Source organism: Atractosteus spatula, chromosome 22 (assembly GCF_055471065.1).
Source record: "Atractosteus spatula isolate fAtrSpa1 chromosome 22, fAtrSpa1.hap1, whole genome shotgun sequence".
NCBI lineage: Eukaryota > Metazoa > Chordata > Actinopteri > Semionotiformes > Lepisosteidae > Atractosteus > Atractosteus spatula.
The window spans coordinates 14,856,706-14,875,527 of NC_142727.1; the positions used below are offsets into that span (position 1 = coordinate 14,856,706).

At 34.4% G+C, this 18,822-nt stretch overlaps 1 protein-coding gene across 1 annotated transcript in view; it reads left to right on the forward strand.

Moving 5' to 3' along the window:
- Nucleotides 1-3,329: 3,329 nt before the first annotated feature.
- The window catches only part of opcml (opioid binding protein/cell adhesion molecule-like), a 588,589-nt gene continuing 573,096 nt past the window's right edge, over nt 3,330-18,822 (forward strand). Inside the window, exon 1 of the mRNA XM_088939313.1 lies at nt 3,330-3,550. Within this exon, the coding sequence (XP_088795439.1) occupies nt 3,490-3,550 (61 nt within the window). The 5' untranslated portion in view covers nt 3,330-3,489. The remainder of the gene's footprint in view (nt 3,551-18,822) is intronic.

The following is an 18,822-nucleotide window of genomic DNA, read 5'->3' on the forward strand; positions in this document are numbered from 1 at the left end:
ACTAAAGTGGTACTGATTTTATAGGTACAGTATATGTAACAAGAAATCACCCTTCCATTTCTGACCAATGGTCAGAAACTTCCTATATAACCTAGAGTGCGTTTTAATTGGGAGAGGGTCTGTTCAGTTTCTCAAGTTAGATATGTGACCTACTTTGGTAAGAGATTGTTTGGATAATGAAGGTTGTATTCTCAGAAGCATTTCCCCAAGTTTGTTGAAAGTTTGCGTTAGGATCTGCAGTAATAAGGTATTCCAAACACTGTGAAATTACCATAGTGACCTACTTTCTTTAGGGAACAGACAGACCAATGAAACAGTCACATTTTCTTTTACAGCTTTCATTGTGTTTTTGGATGTGACAAAGATGAGGCCAGTGATGAGCCTACTACACACATATTTTATTTCTTTTTAAGGTGTAAACCACAGCATAAAAAAGACTGTCTCTGAAGAATACAGTTGTATTACATGGTAGATAAAAATGAAAACTACTAACGTATATTATTTTGGAAAGGAAAAACATGTAAATGTTAAAAATGTTTCTTATTCTGTATTAATTATAATTTAGTATTTGGACTTAGTGTATCTCTAAATTGAGTCTCTTACAAGACTTTGAGACTTGATAGCACAAAAGAAATCTCTCTTGTTTGTATTCTTACGCATAATGAAAACACAATCAGAATCTTGCATCTTTAGCTTATTGGCCATATTTTATGTACTCTTAATTTTCAATTCTCTTGAAAACCTTGAATGTAAAACACCAGATTATCAGTGTTTGGTATTTAAATTTAGTGAAAACTGAAAACAATGAGTTGATCTGTATAAACAGAGAATTAAATCTTTATCTTTTACAAGCAGCAGACTAAAAAAGTCAGCTCTCTGGTGGGCAGGCCACAAACTGGAAGCAGAGGGTCAAACAGTCCAAGTCCATCACATCTGTCAGATCTAAGAAATTGTTTTCAGACCACAGTAACTAAAGCATGAGAAGTTCCAAAAAGAAACAATCCATAAATCAGCAGAAAGCCTGTAGCCCACCATCTACATGAAAATGATCTGCAAGCTTGGAGGTCATTCAGGTGTAACATGTTGACAGGTGAGTGATGAAATCTCCATCTTTTGTGCACCACAGACCATCTAAAGTGGTGGCAGTGAGAGTGATAAAGTGTTTTATTCACTGATGAATGTTGTTTTGCCCTTGACAGATTTAATGGAAGACAATGAATATGGAAGACATTGTGTTGAGCATTATGCTGACTGTTGCTTTGTTCAAACCAATGTGTGTGGTAGTGGAAGAGTGATGATGTAGGAAAGAATCTCCTATAACACAAGCACCTTTGTTGCAGACTGAGGTCAGACTTACTGCTCAGAAGATTTCTGAATGGTTTTTCTATTGCAGAAAGCCAATTTAGATTTTCTAGCAAAATAATACCACAATAATAAGACCACATAATTGTGGGGTTACAGTACAATGTTGACAAGAAAAACAATGTTGACATCTTAAAAGCCTTTTTATCCCCACAGGACTTTTCCTAGACTAACTGGTCAATGCCATCAACAATGGAAACAGCAAACCTTCTGTCCTGATGCTGATCAGATCGAACAGCCAGGATTGTGTTTGTGTTTATGCTCAGGGAAATCATATCTCATACTGACTCTGTAAAGTCTACATTTTTACTGTGCAACATATTTTATACCAAGAACTTGTCATGATTCTTTGAACTGTTATTTTGCTTATATTGTTTACGATTTCTTTCATATATACCATATGCTGTGTTGCACTTGTTGGGCATCAGTCTATTGTAGCATGACATTATTTTTTAAAGACTCAAACAAACCGGTGTACAAAGAATCAACTTTAGTGCAGTTAACTACATGGGGGCTAAGACCAAATGAACTGAGAACCGAAGTGCAGGCTGACCTTTTTAGAGTCTAGATTAATTCTGGCATGAATGCTTCTCCGCTCCCAGCTCAAGATCTGCCAGAGGGGGTATACCACGAGGTTGCTGAGGACACAAGCAGTTGCACCACTGTTTCCCTCATCTCCCCTCTGGAACTCACCACTGCAGCCCAGGGTTTCTCACTGCCACACGTCCGGTCGGGAGAGCTGACCACTACACTATGTTAATCAGGTATTGCACCCCATCATATTTTGATGATGACATTATCTCAATATGACTATGACCAGCAAAACAGAGTTAGTCCAACACAGAATATAGACTGTAGCCCACCTTATTTTATATTGTAGATCCAATTTATATGCATTCGTCTAGTCTGATTAGCTCTTTTATTACCTTTCATCACAAGGTAATAATATAACAGCAATATTTTAAATTGCTAGCTGAATTTATAAGCACTCAGTACACCAGATTCTTTTCATCTGGATAAGGTGCACCCTATGCCTTCTTACCTTTCATAATCAGACCTGTGTCTTTATTTTATTTTAATTGCCTCATACAAAAGTGTTTATTTTAGTTATGCAAATAAATATTTTGCATTCAAAATGCTGGGCACATAGACCACAGCTCTTATGTGTTAGATTACATACACCATAGACCTCCCAAGGTTTGGACAGTCCTTGTGTGTGTGTGTTGTCTGAGTCTAGTGTTGTTTATTACAAGTGTTGTAGATGCACTGAAGTAGAAATTAGATGTTCAATCCCTGATAAGAAGCATAGAGAGTTTCTTTATACCACAGGTTACCATCGTATTGCATGCATGCATTTACTGTATATTACTTTTATGGATTTGTAAAGAAAGCAAAAACAAAAATATGCTTATACTGTATACAAGGTATAACTCTCACAGTGAATACATATGGTTTGATTTCTATATGCTAAAATTCATTTCATGATAGCATATTTTAGGATTCAACACCAGATTTCACCAGAGTCCATGTTGACATAGTCAGCTTGTCTTTAATATCCTTAGAGACTGTGTGTACACTGCTGAAATTGCTAGTTCCCTTTACTAGCAGCAAATAAGATGTTTAACTTCCAGGCAGATGAAATCTAATGAAGGTTTGTTTAATACAAAACATACAGACAACTAACATTCCAGAAAGGATATTCTCTTTTGCATCCTTAACATGAAAACAAATCACCACTTATCCTGTTTTTTTCCCCTTTATTACAATTGTTTCCCTTCAACCAGTATAATCTCATCGAAGGCTGCCAAAGTGGCACAGCTAGTCTGAACAGCAGAGTGCCTGTTTCCAGCTGACAGCCAGAGCTCTCAGCCAATCACAGGGCAGCAAAGGAGGGCCAGTCTCCCTCCTCTGGATTGCTGAGTGTTCCAGTGTCAGTATGAGAATAATCAATGAGAACTCAGTCTCTCTTCTGCCTCAACTTGCATTGGATTTAAATCACCTTCACACACAATAACACCAGGAGGAAAAACAAGATATTCACAGAGAAAAAAAACAAAAAAATAAAACACCAAGAGAAAAAGAAGAGGAAAAGGGTAACAAAACCCACACAACTGAACATTTTCAAGAATGTATAATTCTGTCTGCTTTCTCATCATCTCCTGGGTATTTGCTCTGCTCCTGTTTCCAGGTAATGTAAATGCTACTTCTTTCTTTGTTAAAACAAATCATAATAAACAAAACTTGTTTCTAAGTGATGGACAGAAATGCTTGGAGTTTGTATTCTATGAAGGCAGGGAATTATTTTGCAACATCCAAATGGGAGATGCTGTACACTGTACTGCACTTATTGCAAGTAATCTGAAAGAATTGTAAGCATCAGTTTTAAAATGTTCACTTGGGTCTTCGCAGAACTGATTTTTGATACAGTAAGATTGAATAAAGGAGAGAAGGATAAACAGACACAGATACATACCTACTGTATGTTATATGTTAATGAAGTCTCAGTCCTGAAGTGGACACCTGAACTACACACTGCTAACATCTCAGAAAGCCTCAGTGCGATGCTGGCTTTTGAAGGTGAAACCCTCCGTGTGTTTCCCTTGGGAATGCTCTTGCGAAGTTCAGCTGGGATTGTGGGATACAATTGAAATTGAAAGGAAAGATATGCAGTGATAGAAAAGGGGAACGAAAGATTTTATTCTGTAGATGTGTGTGTCCCTTGTCTTGTTGAAAGTTTGTATTGTGATATTGAGCATGTGAAGGGGCGATACAGCTGGGTACTGAAGTCAGTGGGCCGTAACGGATGCACTGCTGGAATGAGATAATTAGGCTCATTCTGTTTGAGATCAGCAGGTGAGTGCCAGTATAGCCTGGGAATTGCAAAGAAAAGACTATGAAGATGTTTTTTAATAAGAAATCTTGTTGCCAGGGGGCTGTCATGTGGCATATTAACTCACTATAATGAATATTGATTCTTTGCTTTTCTTGGTGTCTCACATGACACACAGTGTAATCATTAAATCAAGGGTGAATGGGACCATTTTTTATTGATTTCATTTTCAGGTGGTGATATTAGGAGCTGGAGATGCTTGAACTTTTATATTTTGGAAGAGTCTTTCACTTTGTTGTAAAAAGGAAGCACAAAATATTTAATATATAATGTAGTTTACATGGAATAAAGACTGAGTTTTGATACCGTATTATTCTTTTGGTACTATTAGTGCTTGATTCTAAATTCAGAATAAAGATAATGTTTTCTACTGTTTTTTGCAAAATGTCACATACTGTAGCATATTTTAAAATAAAAATACACAAGATTTTTTTTGCTTCAAGCAACATGTGTTTTTGGGAAGTATAAAATACCTTATGTTCCTAGTTCTAGTTCCTAAGTCTTCATAAATGAATAGATAAAGATTACAGTTTTGGGGGTGAAGGTCTTTTTAAATATAGTATGTAGTCTTATCTTAAGGGAAATTCTTTGTTCCCTGGTGTTAATAATATTGGAAGGTCTGCATCATATGTAATAACCAAAGAGGGTCAGAAATAATTTCCCATTAAAAAATCTCTCTATATATAGTTAATTCAGTCCTAGTCATATCATTGCATTCAAGTGGCATTACTATTTTCTGTGATGAGATTCTTATAATTTTTCTATAGTAGAGTTTGTGAAACTACAATACAAGTCAAGGATACGAGACTCTTTCTGTTATGCTGGTATGCATTTTGTCTCAAAAGCTTTCATCCGCACTGATTAAAACTGTGTGAGTTCTTTATGAGGGAGACACATCTCCATCATTTAACTTCATTTCTGCACACCTACAGTATATTAGTTGCCACTCAAAAACAAGGTCAAAAACACTGGCAGTAAAAAAATAAACAACAATTTATGTAAGTCTTACAATCTCTCCTTTAAATTCTTTTTTACCTCCCTTGACTGAACAGCTGCTTAAGTAGAATACAATATTTTTAAAGGGCTAGCCATGTGTTACAAAATCATGTAAGTGTAATTAAATTAGCTGTCTTAAATAAACCCATTTTACACCATTAGGTTTAAATCTATTTTAATTTTGCCACTGCATACTAATGGTCGCCAAAGGGGGAAGAAAGAATTTAAAAAATATTTTTTTTTCTGCTGCATGTGAAGCAACATTCATCTGTAAGGTTCAGATAATTTTCAGATAACCTTCTGAATTGTGGTTCTCTGTTTCACTCACAATTCCATTTCATTGCTCTTCTAATATTACTACTAAAAGTACCCACTGATTATCCAACTAATTAATCTAGTTAACACTGTATAGTATATTAATTTATAAAAATAATAATCTTCTAACAGTAATGTCAGATGTGGACTCAATGAAAAGGATCATTGTGTGTATGCTGACAAGTCTAGGTCATGGGCCTCTAGTCCTGAAAAAACAAAAGGTCTTAAAGTTTTCATTTTAAGAGTGCACATGTATTTATTTTTTTATATGGGGTCCCAGACTGAAAATATCTATAAAACATAAAGGACCAGGTTTCTCCATGATGAAGTGTGGAGACACTTTGCTGTTGACTGGTCAAAGTGGGAAGGCCAACAGACTGAACTATAACACTCCAGTAACACTCATGCACTGGTAGTTTAATCTTCTTCCAACCTCACATATACTGTACATATATGTACATGTTTTTCTGCAATTAGCTTCCCTGTGGATGTTTGGCCATTATGCCTCCCGGCATGCAGGGTAGCAACATCCTGTTGCCGTTACTGTAACATGTTTTTTTACAGGACGGGCTGTTAGCCTTGTGCCCAACCTCCAACATGGAGGACATGGTGTCCGACGTGGGACACGAACTCACTGCCCTGAGATTATGGGTCTCATGCTCTACTAACAGAGCTAGCCGGACACTTAGCTTCCCTGTAGTCCCGGTTAATTGCTGTAGATTCAACTGCTGGCTGCCCCAACAGAGTAGCTACATGCTGTTAAGATACGAGCATGGAGGTTCACATAGTAAAGTACATGTGCACATGGCAGAACATTCTACTAACATGTGGAACATGCATGTCAGTTACCAGTATCACTTAGTTTTCTACCTAATGACATAAGATACCTTTGCAAAGTGAGATGTTAATTATTGGTGGGATAATGCACCAGAATGAATAAAGCAAAACATAATATTTAAATGGTAATTGAAAATTAATTAAGGGAAAGGGTAAAGCACACTTTGCTCTTGCTCTGCATCTATCTTTATAGTTTCACTTAATTTAATTTCCATATAATGTATTTGAGAAAAACAGACTTGTGTCATTTCTCTTTATAAACCTGCTCCCATTTCATGAAAAAATGAATGTGGCTTTCAGCTTTGGATGTAATTGAACTTGTTTGGTAAACTGAAAAGCGACGTCGCTCTGTCCAAGAATGTGATGGTGGAGAACATTCCATGACCTGATTGTAGCACAGATGTCTGACATTGTGTGAAGATGTCCTCAGGCTTAGATAACTTAGATTGACTATGACTTTAAAAAAGAAGCCATTTTTCAGTCAGATCTTGAATACTACCTTGCAGGATGGAGAAAAAGGAAAATTGATGACTGATTATGGTAATCGGTTTAGTGCAACAACAATTTATGCAGACTTTATCCATTCTTATGATAACTTGGGTAAACCTTCCACAGAAAATTTGGGAATTTGCTTTTGACACGCACAACCATTTCCAAACACAAACTTTTTACTGCTTTCATAAACAGGTGCCACGTGAATTTTGACAAGTACAGCGGGACGCTTCTGGAGTAACCCAAACATTGATCTATATTAATGTTATGACAACTGGCAAGCTTCTTCAACTGATGTACATGTTTCCCATGCTTTATATTAGTTACCTGAATGGATATCTATGTAGCAGCTACTGATTAGTGGAAAAACAAAAATAATTCACAAAACATTAGTATAATGATAGAAGTATTTGCACCAGCATCCCAACTATGCTGATGTACTGTATACTGTAAGACTGATAAACTCTACACATAGAGTTTAACACATAGAGCCTTTAGAATATTTGTATTATTTTACATGGTTTTACCTTATACATATAAAAAACCACCAGTGTAATTTTACAATCCAACAGGACAACTAAAATGAGTTACCTCCTAAAGAAGGGTTCAGTGTTTCTCCCAGCATTGTCAACAATGAATAGTTGTTTTCAAAGGCTGGCACTAATCTGCATAACTCACATTCACCCTCCTATACAGCAGCCTGTCATCCTGTTAAACTGACCATGGTCGCACAGGGGTTGGAGCAGTTTAAGCAAGCAACCTACTGTATATCTCAGAATGATATTTTGATAAATATTAAAAATGTTCATAGCATTTCATGTCAGAGAATTAAAGTTATTCTAGAGTTATTCAATACAATGCTTATACAGATAAGCAAGTTCATTTTTTGTTTTAGATTTGCATGTATGAGAACAGCACAGACATTCAATTTAGTGTTTGTGGTGGGATTAAATTTTAATTAAGATGTATTTATCAAAAAAGCCGGCCACAAACGTCAAATAAACATAAATAAACATGAAGGTAATGGAGATATTTTGGACATTTAGAAATGAATGTAAAATACTTCTGCATTAATCTTTATCATATTTTTCTTTCTCATTTGCATAAGAAATACATTGTTGTAATTAAAATTTAATCCTGGTATAGGTTTGAAACCATCTGAAGCTATACAATGAAATGAGTATGATTTGTAGTCAGCAGTCTAGTCACTGGGCACAGCAAATAAAATGCATATAGAAACTGCCTGCTCAGTCTCTCCTGAATCTTTCCAAGTCTGAAGAGGAAACATGCCATTAGGACTTAAAAAAGTGAAGATAGATTTTCAAGGAAAATAAGAATATCTCCCACGCTATATATTTTATGAAATTAGCTGTCAAGTATTTTATTTCTTTCTCCGTACCCTATTATCTTTTAACTCAGTCTGACCCTCTGAAGTTTTACAGATACTTTCAGAAAATCAAATTACTCTCTGGATGCAAAAAGTATTGAAAGCCATGCTGTAAACCTCTGGTTTATTTCTAAAACCTACCTGCTGACTGATTACAGTTTGTTGAACAAAGACACTCGCTCCCCCTGGAAACTTTCCATTAATTTGCGAGATCATCAGTAGAGCCAATGTAATTTGTCTTCTGTGGCACTGCAAACATATTTTGAAATAAAGACCAGGCAGGAGTTAAAGGTGTTAGAGGCAATACCCCAAAACTCAGCAAGAATATGCATGGTACCCCTCACAAAGGGTCAACCCTGTCACTTCCCATAAGAGGGCACTCTATGCACATTCCCTATCTTGCCAGACTTTTCAAAGCACAAAATTGGATATTATAGAGTTTAATTTGGAAGGGAAAGATTCAATTAATACAAAAATACTCTGCTCAAAATACAGTATATTGCACAGTACAGTTAACAAGTACTGAGGACGTTCACTCCAATTTATTCTATTCAATGCTCTTGAGAAGCCAAAGGTAATAGTGAAAAATGCAATTTAAACCTGCGTAGTGTTTGAATTCTTGGCATGATGTATAAATCCCTTAATAGTAATAGTAATCTCTCAGACACAACACGAACTGCTTTTAATGGGAATGCTTTAATCTACGAGCAAACTATACAAGCATGTAGTTGTCTTGCACAGAGCTTGCCAGCTATTCAGAAAGTGCTTATTATATGCAAATAATGTGGGTTGTGAAATAAAGAAATTGCTATTGATTGGCTAAATCCTGTCTGCAGTGAGCAATTGCTGTTTTTTTTTTAGTTTATAAGATGGTAAATTGATAGATTTGAAAGTGGAGAGTACATGTAAAATTGACATCTGAAGCTTTAAGCTCGCATGACTCTTGGTAAGGCACACTGCTTAGATAGTACCATCTAGAAGTGCTCCTGAGAAAAGCCGAAGTGTATTTTTGCATTGGGCTCTTCTCAGAGGTTTTCAGGAGGTAGCAGCTTTATTTGAGTTGTGTACAGTAATTGAATTATTGGTTATTAATGTATGGTTCTTTGGCATTTATTTTCTATAGGGAGTGCACTAAGAAAACAATCTAATAATTAGAGACACAAATACATACAAACAGCTTTGTACAGTATGTTTTGTGTAATTTTGAAACAGATGTTACACAATAGGATGAATGCAGCAATTTCTGTTACCTTTGGAATCTTAGAATTATATATTTTCTGCTGCTGTTATGTAAGTGCTTGAGGGAAAAAGAAAAAAGAAAATAAGATAATTGACTCTCCTTTGCTGTTACCCATTAGTAATAGTGAATAAAAAATGTTCTGTAGATAATACTATGGTTTGCAATATCACTTTAATGCATCCAATTTATGTGAAGTGTTTTTTTCGATACTCAGAGAACAGTAGTGTGGGTGCTATTATTGGTATAATTGCAATCCCCTGTTACATGTAGTGGATTTCATTTCATAAAGAGTCAAGGTATGAGTTCGAATTAGATCTAGTTCTAGTTTCTTCAAACTAGAAACTAGTGTCTCCTAGCTTGTTAATGATTCTAAAATTAGAATCTAAAAAAGTCACATGTTCACAATATATTGAGAGCTTCCTCCACAATTCAGTTATCATAATTGTAGAATTATACTGATGTCTGGAATATCAGAAAGAATTATTCTGAAAAAAAAAACATTCCTCAAAAGTCAAATGTCACTGTTCAGAGTCAGTAGGTGATTACGCGTGATTAACGTTTGAACACTGATTTGACACCAAAGTCAGTGAAGTACTTGTTTTTCTACAGACTACACAACACCATCTTCTTTACAAAACAAAATCACTCCAGTTACAGTCAAACACAAATTCAGCATTCTTTTGGGCTTTGCAGGACTGGCAGAAGTTTGATGTTTTTTTACAGTACAATTTTTATATTACAATATAATTTTTAAAGAAATGTTTAATCTCTTTTTTAACCTCCAAAATTGTTGCAAGAAGGATAAAGAAAACCGTGTGTTACTGTATGTTAAAGTTGCCTGTTAAACTTATTTTGATGAGATAAAAGGCACTCGTTCATACTGTTGTAGAATCTTGACAACTGAAGTGATTTTCATGGCCCTGCTGTATCCTTGTACATTAAGAATTTCTACATTGTTGATAGGATTATTGAGGACTGTTTTACTGTAAAAAGAATAGGTAGGTTAAGTATTATCTTAAAATAAAATTTAATTACAATACAATATTGATATTCCACAGTCTACAGAGATGGTTCAGTTCTTGTTTAGATGAGTAGTAAGGTATTTCGTATTATTTATGATTCAGTGTTTAAAAGTAGTTTACTAATCTACAAACAGGATATTTACATTTACAAATTTACTTGTTTAAAAATCTATAGATACTGTATATATTTCCCTTTGCAGTTAATTATGGATGTCCTACTGTACAAACTGTATTAATACATTGGAGCTGTTAATTTATTAGACTATTGCTTAAAAGTATTAATGAAAAGGCATTACAAAACACACACTCCTACCATTTTAGATATATTTTCATTTCAATGAATTTAGAGACTGTGACCCTGATCTAGACAAGCTGACTGATGAAACAGACAAATAAATTGTAAATGGATGAATGAATTTGGAGTGGACAAACTAGTTGTGGAAGGCATTCATGTTTATCAAGTTCTTCAGTATTTGTTCTGCAATTTTTCATTTTTTATATTTATATGTTGTTCGGTTTATTGGTATATAAAAAGCTATCTAAATAAAACCATGCAAAACACGTCCTTTATACCATTCACATTTCAAGAACTTTTCAAATATACAGTGGTTACGGAAAACTGTCAGTTCATGGCAATTTTTTGGACATAACCATGAAATGATTGCAGAGAGACGCATATAGTTCACTGTTCAATTTGTTTTAAAAATAAAAATGTGTGATCTCATCATTTTCAGTTTGCATGGACACAAAAAATGTAGATGTAGATTCTACAATAACAGCTGCTGGGAGTAATGGTGATTTGTAATTTAAGGTGCACATTCATATTCTGGTGTACAGTACAGTATATGGGAAATCATGTTTTTTTGCTCCGATTGTTGTACAAAACATTAGCATTTATACAGAGTTCTGTTAAGTAAGATCATCTTTTTTCAGTATTAGAATGCTACCATTTCTTGACTTGTAGTATTGTCTGTACAAGAAATAGATTAATGTCATCCCCTGTTATTAAAAAACAGTTTTTCAGAATAACAAAGCATCATGGGCAAAAGACATTCATATCATTTTTGCCATGTGAAAATAACATTACGTGACCATGTTATTTGTGCAAATGTTTTTTCCAGTACGGTCTCTCATCACCTGAGCGTTTATTATTGTTGTGCAAATAAACCAAAAGAGCTCAGCATAAAATGTTAAAATTAAGGGGTGCATAGTAATTGTCAAACTTGAAGAATGCTTAATGATGGCTGAGAACTAACCTGATCTATACAGTTCGCTGATGTCTACTTCACACTGGTCAGTTACCAAAATATTAATTATTCAGCTCAAAAGCTCATTAATTTAGCAACTGTTGCAAAGCTGTTTTGACTAAAAGCTCTGCATAAAATTCTTTGTATGTAGATCACAGAATATTTGATTAACTTAAAAACAACCTATTCAGCTATAAAGAAGAAATGTCTAAACACTTTTAAACACTGATGTCTTAAGTAAAATCTGAGCAAACACTTGAAAGCCACTGCATATTTTATAGTAAACAGGCATTAATGTGTTTGGAAATAATCATCCTCCTTTTAAAAACATGACTAAACAGCTTGTCTATTATGACCAAGGAAAGAGTGTACAGTATTTTAAAAAAACATTTTAAGAAACCATTAAGATTTCAATCATGTATTTTATTATCTTCTTAATAAAAGTTGTGCAAATAGGTTGCAAATGTTAGGAACCAGAATCACCTTAGCATGAGAATGTCCTTCATTAGGAATTTACATGTCTTTACACCTGTGCTAACATTATTTGTGGGTAATTACGTTGTGCACGAATCGTATCAATTTTGAAAAACTGTTCCAAAAACATAATTATAATAGCTGTGACATCAGATACAATGTCTGGGATGATATGAAGGGGTTACTCTGCTTATCTCAGTTATTCTAAATAAATGTCCACAGCACAGCAACAAAGAAAATGATTGTGAGTGATTCTAATAAACATACACACTGCCCTTTAGACTAGATTCTTTCTGTTACCTTCAGATGAGTTGAAGAAGTCTTCTTGACAGAAATTACAAGTGGATAGTTTATTGAATCAATAAAGCTTTGCAAAAATTGCTCTTCTAAAGCCTAAATTAGCTGACAAGAATACTAAGGCCAAAACAGGAGTACACAGCAAAAGAGAAAAAAACAGGCAGCAGAAGAAAAAATGGACCAATGGATTATATGCCTGGGATGCCATAATTCTAAAACGATATTTCAGCACTGTCTCCTTCTAAAAAGCCATGTCAAAAAAAGATTCTTGACATAATTGTTGTAGGCTAGAATTATACATTTTTAAAATACATTCTCTTTCGTGTCCTATACAAGTATATTGATATTCTTCTAATATATACAGTATATGTATTCATAAAGTACTGTATATATTCATCTATTGATTTAAGTGATACAGAAACTACTGTCTTCTACATGAGATAAATGTATGTACAAAGGGGGAGGCACATTGGTGCATTATTTAGAATTCCTGAGGCCCACCGTTTAATTCCCAAAATATTATGGGCGTTGAGTTTGTGCTCTGGACACTCCGATTCTCCTCCAACTGTCCAAATCCATGCTGATAAATTAACTGGCTTCTATGACAATTGGCCCTGGTGTGAGTGTGTGCACGTGTGTGTACAGTATGTGTGTGTCCCATCCAGAATATGTCTTGCCATGTGCCTGCTGCTTGCCAAAGCGCGACCCTTTACTGGATAACATGGTTAGAAATAGATGGATGAATGAACAATACGATGTTCTTCTACTTCTTTATGTTTTAATTTACAAAGTCATATTTGATTGGATTTGAATTTACTTGAAAGACATACAGTACTAATTTTGGGAAAGAGTTATGTTTAAAAACACTGAAGCCTTTCAGCAAAAAAACAAACAGATCAATATACTATCGACAGGCACATGAGAAAAAATGTAATCATGTTTATACCTGTAATAGTGTAGTAAATATCATGATCTGTGGTTACAGAAGTATAATAAAGTCATAAATCGCCCTACTTTCTTGTATTCTAAATGGATGTGCTATGTTATTTGCCTGGGACCAAGATGACAAAGACTACCACAATAATAAAATTGTTAGGAGTGAAAAACGGTGACTTTCAAAATACATTCTTTAGTTTTCTAATATCAGTATCAGTACTTTTATTGACAGTCCTCGGTTTCATTGATTTTATCTTGTTTGTCTTGATTCTAAACCTGCTAGTTTATACTTCTTTGATATATCTATGGAGTGGATATACAACTTCTGCTGCAGTCAGGTTTTCTTCCATTTTAAGCTTGAAGTGTAACATTTGGTTATCTGAGGTTGTTCAAAACATCAGTGGATGTGTTGTTGAAATGGACAGAAATTATTTCAACATGTGTTTTGGCAAGTTCACACATTGCAGCACAAACTCTGTAGTTAGCATGGGGTCAAATCTGTTTACTTTTTTGTGGGGGTGGTGTTTTGCAAAAGGGCCTTCCATAGACTTAAGATGAAAGCAGTGGCATGGCCATTACAGGAGATTTGACCATCATTACTAAAGAAATGGTTGAACAGATTAAAGTTGAAAGAATTTCTGGCACTTGTGTGGATGCATTATGTTTTGCTTTAAATAACAGGATCAGTATCTTTCGACAACATTTTATTAATTCAAAATACTTGAAAGCCTAGCATCAACAATGGACAGAGCATCATTATGTACTTTGAAATCTAAACCATGTTTTCATGTCAGTAATGGACTCCAAGATGTAAAGCTAGTTAATAAATCTTACATACAGTAGGCTTAAGATTTGCATTATGTTTGTTATGTTGTTGGTTAATAATATTGAAGGCCACACTGAAAGAGCCTGAAAGAATTATGAATAATCTTTGTTTTTAGATTACAGATTAGGATCTGTTTTCTGAGACCTTACCTGAACATTAATGTTGACCTTGATCAAAAGAACCGTTAACAAACAAAGCCCTTCAACAATTCAGGAGCTCAAATATATACCCAGTAGACCTGAATATAAAATTGCTTTTGTTTTCTTAAAAGGCAGACTCAGAGTGTGATGTTCAGAGAACATCACTTACTGTACATCTTCCTCACAAATAAGAATTCCAAAGCTACAAACAGTACATTACATCAATATGTAACACCGATGAACACTCTAGTTGAAATTATTAACTGATATTTTATCAAGAACTAATTTCAATAAGACAAGTTTTAAGATCTTTCCTTCCAAACACTTTTATACTGAAAAATAGAATTTCTACATATCCATAGTGGTATGAAGAGCAGAAGCTCAACTCTAATTGTATTTTAAATGTTATAAATTCTGGGTGTGAGTGTGCACCCCACTGATTTATTCAGACCTCTCCATGATTGCACATCACTTTATTGTACACTTAAACTTCTGTAGCTTTAGGTTTAGAGATCCTCTTTGCTGTTCATTACCTTGACATAGAGCAACTCAATATATAGGAGAGACTTTGAAGAGCTTTTGTACAGCACAGCAATTTTTTCAACCCAGGATTTTTATTTCCAGCTACGTTTGTAAACCAATTTCACTTTTTATATGCAGTCACATTTAATGAATCATGTGTTATTCACTAGAAACACAGATCGTTTCTATTACATGATTTTTATTTACACTTCTGGAGATTACACAAAGAGAAAAAGTAAAAGACAGATATAAGATCTAAAAATGCACAGCAACTCAGCTGTGCATTTAATGGGTAAAATTTATATATATTCCAAATAGTTTTGGTTGTAGTCTTTAAAGAGTACTCATAGTCATACCAAATCCCAGAGGCAGTTCTGCATGACCTTGCAATGAGCACAGTTTAAAGTGTTTGACCTAGATGTTAACTACACATGCTGCACTTATCCATATACCGATTTATATGCCTTAAATCACGAACCCCTTGCTGGCCCTATCTATACAGTGAAGGTATATCCTTTAATCATCTGTTCTCTCTGGTAAATTTCAGGTCATGACAACTGGAAATTATTTAACAGTGCAATACGATTTCATTCCAGCCCTGTTTTTACACAGGAAGCTACTGCACAGTTATAGATCTTTGTGGTCTGGTATTAATCCCACATTTAAAACCAATAAACAGCTTTATATCTTTAAAGCAGGCTTACTTCATTTTCAATTGTGTAGACTCATAGTAATTTATAATCAGTGCCAGTTGGAATAAATCATTCAGCCTTCCCACCAATGTGTTGCATAATGTCTTGATATTGTTCAGCCCAACATGCTTTTGGTTTTACTCCTGGATAAAGATTTGACCTATAAATGCAAGACTATTGTTTTCACTCTTTGCATACAGTATTTCAGAGTACCATCTCTTCATTGGCAGTCTTCAAACAGGTGATATACCAAAGGATACTTATTACTTGATTGAGTTCTGCATGACCAACAGTACTGTTATTATTTATTTTCCAGAATGTACAAGGAGACTCATTAAAGTCACTCAAATTAATATTAGTTTCTGACATCACCTAGCACATTTTTATCATTTTTGATATAGATATGCTGACACTGCTGCTAAATAAAATTATTTCCTGGCTTTTTACCAGCATGTCCCTATGCATCTACTGTATAGCACAAACACAGGCATGAGTTAGAACATCATAACCATGACTTCCTATACTTGATAAGTGCTCCAAAGAATAAGCTGAGGTCTCAGTGACAAATAAACAAAATATTTATATTTTAATATTAATCTAAAATATTTATACAAAACTAAATATTTGAACAATTGATAAATAATCAATTTTCATATATTAGTACATATGCCTGTTGCAAAAGTGCAGTTTTTGTACAGTATATTGGGTCACTTGACACCAATCACATTTACAGTTATTGAAATATCATAGCACCTTATTCTACAAGACTTTTAAATATTTAGATAGACATTTAGATATTTAAGCAATACCATACTGTATAACAGATGTTTTTGAGTGCAAGCCTCTGACTCCACAATTGTTTTTAAAAACACGGAATATCAGGGATATTTTTCAATGGTTCTAGCCTCATCTTCTCTGTTGTCATGAGGTTTTAAAACCTCCTTAAAACTTTGTCTGCACAGCTAATAAAAATCCACTTAGAGTATTTAAGTACTTATTAGGCACTAGTGTTAGGGTGTACTATATGTTTTTAAGAATGACTGAACTCTATAATACTTGGGAAAACAAAACAAAATGTTTTATACTGTTTCTGGCTATTATTTTCAGAATATAAATATACTGTACAGTTACAGTACGTGGCACTGATAAATCTTCTTAAATACATGCATATGGTTTGAAAAAAATGTTCATAGTGCTGCAGTGAAAAGGTTCTTTGGAAAAAATCTGTATTCATGTTTTGTTTTATATAAAATAATATACAGTCTGTAGGCTTCCTTGAGGACTACATTTGCTTTACTACTTTCTTAAGTACATGATGTAGTGTTTAAATACAAACATGCTGCTTAAGATAAATAATGCACTCCAAAAAAAGAGAGAATAGTAGAAATAAAAATATTAATATTTTGTTTGTGGCCTATCCAGCTGCTTGTGAAGAAGCCATTTGAAAGGTAATAATGTACAGTACATACTGTGCAGACTGAATGTTTTAATACTTAAAAGATACATAAAGTAACTCGATAGAAAAAAAAATCACTCACATCACTGGAATGAAATTTGTTCCTGCAAACTTTGTATATTAAGGTTTACTAATACTTCCTCAAACATAAACAAACATGATCTACTGTACATGTTTTACTTCAAACAGAAAATTCTTCCAGGCATATACTATTGTACAGTATACTGTCAATTCCTTATAGCCTTTTCTTGAGTCACCTTATTAATTTAAGTGTTTTTTTGTAATTTAAGGATGACAAACAGACTTCCAAATTAATTCATATTGGAAAAACAGCAACTGCCATCATACTCTTCTGAGAAACGACGTTAGGTTCTCTCTATAATCTGAGAAACCTGTTCCAGAAGCAGGTGCCCCTAATACATCAGTAGACATGTATTGTCTGATACAATCATGTTGGAGCATAAATGTCTTCAACACAAACAAGAAGGGTGTCTCTTTATGTGATGTGAGCAAGCATCACCATGACTGATAGCTGAATATGCTAATTGGAGAAAAACAATGGTGAAGGGAACATTTACATTTCTACAAAAACAGAGATGTGTTCAGAATGCTTAATAGTTTCAGGCTCTGGCTGCAGTGTTTTTCTATGTTTCGTTCTTTCTGTTGACCTTGTGAAGGTTGCTGCGAGGTGATTCTGTCAATTTATTGCCTTCCACTGTGATGGCTCTTGATAGTGGAGGACTGGGAAGATGGACAGCTTTCTTTGTTGTGCAGTTAAAAGTAAAGCCTTATAAATTTTGCCATGCATTTGCCTGGAGCCCAAATCATTTGTTTTAAGCAGCAGTACTACAAATCTGAAAGTTAAAAAAAGCAGTGAGTGAAAAGCAAAATAACCCTGCAGATGTGCCCCATATTCATATGAGTTCAAATTTAACATATAGATTAAACATGAATAGTGAAACAGATTCAGAAAGCTTTCTCAAACATGTGTATCTACATACTGTGTTTCCAGTACGGACTAAAGTGCATCTGACAATCCATGTTTACTCCATTATTCTAAAGCAAAATTGACTAACTTAATTTTTGTGATACGAAGTTTGATCCAGTTAAAAAATCTATGTTAAAAAAGTCAGGAAAAGGAAAATTGCAATACTTCTTGTCATTAAAATTAAAAACAGTAAGACAATTTGTTTTGGTTGCTTACCTTCCAGTAGAGAGTATCTGTGAGCAAACAAGTACAGCAAAATCATTTTTTAACTAAAGATTAAGAAACAGCATCAGACTTGCTTTTTTACTCGATGGAAACAACTAAATAGGCTATAAATTGGGTGCCATAATGAGTACCACTCTCATATTCGAGTATCACAACTGAATACCAAACTGAGTTTCCATATTTACAGGCATATTTCACAGTAAGCTGGTCATTTTCTGCCTCCACTGAGGTGGTACAGTATGACAGTGTTATTTTTAAGTGTTCTGTTCCCAAATCCTAATATCTAGCCTGGTAGATTAGTCTGTGTGGCTTCTGCATTTTGCCCAACTAACCTTCCTTCTGTCCTTCATGTACAGAGTTCTCTTATGCAGTTCACTGTTTTCTATAATACTGTATATGTAGTATACTGTATAACAGTATATACCTGTATACAGTAGCTTTCTATACTGCCAATCTAGTCATTTGCCTCCATTCTCGC